General features: G+C 41.5%; 1 protein-coding gene and 1 long non-coding RNA gene across 3 annotated transcripts in view; both read left to right on the top strand.

The window, feature by feature from the left end:
* The window catches only part of LOC138162631 (uncharacterized), a 311452-nt gene that overhangs the window by 119271 nt on the left and 187661 nt on the right, over positions 1–4520 (top strand). The gene's annotated exons all lie outside the window — the stretch shown is intronic.
* Positions 1–4520, top strand: part of LOC138162624 (late cornified envelope protein 3D-like) — a 99356-nt gene that overhangs the window by 1557 nt on the left and 93279 nt on the right. Inside the window, exon 2 of one of the 2 annotated variants that reach the window (XM_069089972.1) lies at positions 1–505. This exon is cut by the window's left edge and continues 219 nt beyond it. The exons of the other annotated variant lie outside the window; for it this stretch is intronic. Within the exon in view, the coding sequence (XP_068946073.1) occupies positions 1–273 (273 nt within the window). The 3' untranslated portion in view covers positions 274–505. Of the gene's footprint in view, positions 506–4520 lie in introns of those variants that run through there. 2 annotated transcript variants of the gene reach the window in all.

Below are 4520 nucleotides of genomic sequence, written 5' to 3'. Positions count from 1 at the left end.
AGCTCTGGAGGATTCGGCAGCACTGGAGGATGTGGGAGCTCTGGAGGATGCAGCAGCTTAGGGGGCTTAGGGAGCCTTGGGGGCTTAGGAGGCTTAGGGGGCTTAGGAGCCTTGGGAGGCTTAGGTGGCTTAGGTGGCCTAGGGAGGGGCTGCAGTCTTTTTTCTCATCACAGATCCCATAGGTGCAGAAGTCAGAGCCCTGGCCGCTGTGACAGTGGCAGTGGGTACAACCAGCAGTCTGGGGACTGTGGTGGCAACTCTGGTGGCTGCTAGTGACCTGGTGCCCTTATCTGAAGAACGGAATTTGAGCAATCAAGAGAAACCATCAACCTTCCTCCTCCTTTCCCATCCTTCCTCCTAAACTAATGAGATGTCCCTTGGGAATGGAGAGACCACAGGATTATTACTTCATCTCCTCTCAAATTCCCCAAATTTCTGAGTTGAATCCAACCTTCTCTTCCTCATTTATCTGATGCAACAATAAAGTTCTGTTTGGTCACAGATACCTACTGCTCTCGTCTCTCCTTCCTTTATAAGCAATGGCTCCCCTTTGGCCAATGACCACTCTACATCAAGTCTGTCAGTTTCAAATTCAAAGCCACAAGCACATGGTGAGGGTGGGACAAGGAGAAATTACTAAAAAAAGCATTTTATGTGCAATAGACCTAAGATGGTTAGTGGACCACAAGCTTGGTATGGAATAGTAGCACGATGGCCAAGAGGTCTGATTTGATTTCGGGCTTTCTGAATAGAGAATTTGTTTCTATAGATGCAGAGGTGATAGTTTCATTTTTCCCTGCCCTCATCAATTGACATCTACAGTATGATGTCCAATCCCAGATGCTACTCTGAAGGTAGAATAGGTTGAGAGATGATTGGTTGAGAGAGAAAACTTAGAGGAATCCAGAATCATATCTTCAAATTTTTAAAAGACTCTCATATGTAATGTGTTACATTGTGCTCATTGACACTAGAGGGCAAAACCAGGACCATGGGTAGATGTTATTAACTGGTAGTTTTAGTCTCGATATCAGGAAGAATTTCCTACCAATTAGAACCATTCAAAAATTAAATTGGCTGTGAACAAAGGTGATGGTAGCATCTCAAAGATCTCTTGGCACAGGCTTTAAAAATAGATCCAGGAATAATAAACCTCAGAATCGGATGAGTCAGATAAGGATAGCTAAGAACAAATTTAAAGGTTTTAAGATATTGGGGGAAATGGGACGTTCAAAGAGGAACAGCTATTTGGGGTGGCTTGGACAATTGTAACTGACAATGGAAGTAATAATTATAGCTAACATTTATATAGTCCTTTAAGATTGAAGAACACTTGGCCATGTAACCTTGAGCAAGTTACTTAACCCCAATTGTTTTAAAAAAAAAAAGATTGAAGAACATTTTCCATATATTGTCCCATGATATTTCTAGAGGTAGGTGCTATTGTTATAGCCATTTTACAGATGGGGAAATAAAGGCTGAGAGAGGCTGAATAACTTGCCCTAGCCAGTAAATGTCTGGGGCAGAATTTGATCCCAGGTTTTCCAAGTTCCGAGTCTAGAATAAAGGTAGAATTGAGTCATTTGTTTATTTGTTTTCTATTTTCTCGTAAGAGAAATCTTTCCCTGACAATTTCTCTAGCAATCTTTGGATTAGCAAAGACATCCCAAATATCTCTAATAGAGAGTATGATAGGTATGATAAATAGGGAAATAGTTAAAGAGCACTAAATCATTAAAATAAGAGCAGCTAGCTCACACAGGGTATAGGACACCAGTCCTGGAGTCAGGGGGACCAGAGTTCAAATGTGACCTCTGTGTGACTCTGGACAAGTCACTTCACCCCATTGCTTCCCTAAAGTAATCAGCCAAACATTAGAGCATCTCTCCCTACTCTGTCTCCCCAGTCACTGTTTGATTTTTTCTTTCAGCTCCTTCCCTTCCTTGAGTCTCTTGCTGGAGCTCTCATAGGGTATTCAGGGTCCTTTTATGAAGAATGTCCTAGTAATAGAAAAAACAGAGATAGGAATCATCAAGGATGTTGCAGGATTCCGAGGCTTTGCCATAGGGAGACTGGTAGAAAGAGTTGGAGAAATTTTTAATCTTGAAAATAAAGTACCTAGTAGTGGGGACTACCCAAAAGTATTTGAAGATATTGAAGATTCGACAGGAGACCTAAAATATTTATAGGGCTGTCTTGTGAAGACAGAAAGGATAGGACTTTTTCTGACTGTTTCCAGGAGGCAAAGTTGGGAGTAATGGGTGGATATTACTAAGATCTCAACTTGGGCTTGGTGTCAGGAAATTAAAGTAAAATTCTTCAAGAGTGAATTATACTAAAAAGGAATGGGATGCCTCCAGAGATAGAGGCTTTCCCTTCACTGGAAACCTTCAAGATAAAACTCAGTGACAACTTCCTGGATATACTGTAGAATCAAGTCAACAAGAATGTTATGTTCTAAGGTACTATGCTACATAGTAAGGATTCAAAGAAAGACAAAAATAGTGCCTGCTCCCAAGGTGATCACTATCTAATGAGGAGACAATATTTAAACAACTGTGTACATATAAGATGTATACAGTGAAATGGGAGGTAATCTTGGAGGGAAGACATTAATATTAAGGAAGACCAGGAAGAACTTCTTGTAGGTGAGATCTTAGTTGAGACATGATAAGCATTCTTGTACCATCTTGGATTGTACTAGGTGCTCTCTGAACTCACTTTTAGTTCTGAAATTCTCTGATTTGATGAGACAGATGGAATGATGATCATATTCTATAGGTGTTCCCCCAAACTGGATCTTAGGATGAGACTTTCTAGAATGAAAAAATTCTTTCACAATGCAGGATAATTATGTCATGCATTTTCTCACCTTCCATGTCTTCCAGGAAGAACTTTGGAGCACAGAGACTCATGCTGAGAGGTAGTTGGGGAAGTTCTAGATGGAATCTTTAGAAAGGTCTGTGCTTTCCTATTTGTTAGGGAACACACAGCCTCAACAGGGTTCTCATGGTTAAAGAAAAGAGAAAAAGTGGGGGTGGCAGGGGGGGCCTATCTGTGCAGTATATGGGTGAAAAGAGGACTGCATGTGCAACTAGAACTTTACCCCTTCTGAGTAGTAAAACCACTTCATCATATTGTTGTTTGTTCTTCATTTTTGAAGACCCATGACATCACAAATTGTGGGTGATGAGTGAGAACTTGTGAGAGAATTGGATTTAAGTGAGGCAGAGTTAAGCAAAGCCATCCCTGTGAGATGGGATGAAAGGAACATCTGAGTGATAGGAGAAAAGGAGAAGAGAAGAGGAAGCTTACAGTGAATGGCACCCATTTTTTTCTGTAAAATAAAGATTAATGAGTTTTTTCAAGATGGGAAGATATGAACATGTTTATGGGTAGTAGGGAATAAGCCAGTAGAGACAGAGGGATTAAAAAATGTACAATAAATGCCTTTTTCCTTTTGTCACTCTTTTTTTCCAGAAAGCAACAAAGATAAGTTTATTGTTTAAGACTAGTGCATAGTAACTTTGTTCATGGTTTCTTGAAAGAAATCTAAAATAATTAGCATTTTACCTCTCAGTTCAGCTACATAAAATGGAAGAATATTATGGCTTTTAAAAACAATCAACAGGGGCAGAGTCAAGATGGCAGACTAGAAGCAGGACCTCCCTGCTGCTCCTGTTTCCACCTTCCCCAATCCATGAAAAAAGGGGATTCTAAACAAACTTTGGAGATGCAGAACCCACAAAATGACACAGAGAAGCTAACCTCCTGCTGAGGACAGCCCAGCAGGCCAGCAGGAATTGACCAGCACAGTGCTCTGGGAACCGAGCCCAGCCCCACACCAGGATTTTAGCCCCAGGGTGGGCCTGACAAGCTGCGGGCTAGAGGGGCTCCAGATCAGCAGCAGCTGTGGGCATTTCCAGATTTATCAACACATAGATGCTAAGGGAAAAGTGAGAGGTCAGTGCAGTCTGGACTTTGGGATCCAGTAAGTGGGAGTTCATGGCTTTTGCCCCCAGGGTGAGAAGCCGCTGAGATACCGGCAACAGCCAGCCAGCGCCCCATGGCAGCTTCAGCTCCTGGCCTGCATAGACTCCTATTTTGGGGACAAAAAGGAGCAAAGCACGGAACAGGAGGAAGACAGTGAAGTCAGAACTCCTGCACCAAAAGCTTCAAAGGAAAATACGAGCTGGCTAGAGGCCATACAGGACCTTTAGAAGCAGATAAGAGAAGTGGAGGAAAAATTGGGAAGAGAAATGAGAACAATGCAAGAAAATTAAGAAATGAGAGTGAACAGCCTGACTGAGAAAAATACTACCTTAAAAAAATAGACTAACTCAAATGGCAAAAGAGGCTCAAAAAGGCAATGAGGAGAAGAATGCCTTAAAAAGCCAAATTTGCCAGATGGAAACATAATCTCAAAAGCTCACTGAGGAGAATCATTGCTTCAGAATTAGATTGGAGCAAATGGAAGCTAATGACTTTATGAGAAATCAAGATGCTGTTAAACAGATCCA

Source organism: Petaurus breviceps, unplaced genomic scaffold, assembly GCF_028583685.1.
Source record: "Petaurus breviceps papuanus isolate PSGF00001 unplaced genomic scaffold, PetGlider_PUasm1.0 186, whole genome shotgun sequence".
NCBI lineage: Eukaryota > Metazoa > Chordata > Mammalia > Diprotodontia > Petauridae > Petaurus > Petaurus breviceps.
Note: the sequence above shows the minus strand (reverse complement) of the source record. Positions and strands in the feature narration are given on the sequence as shown.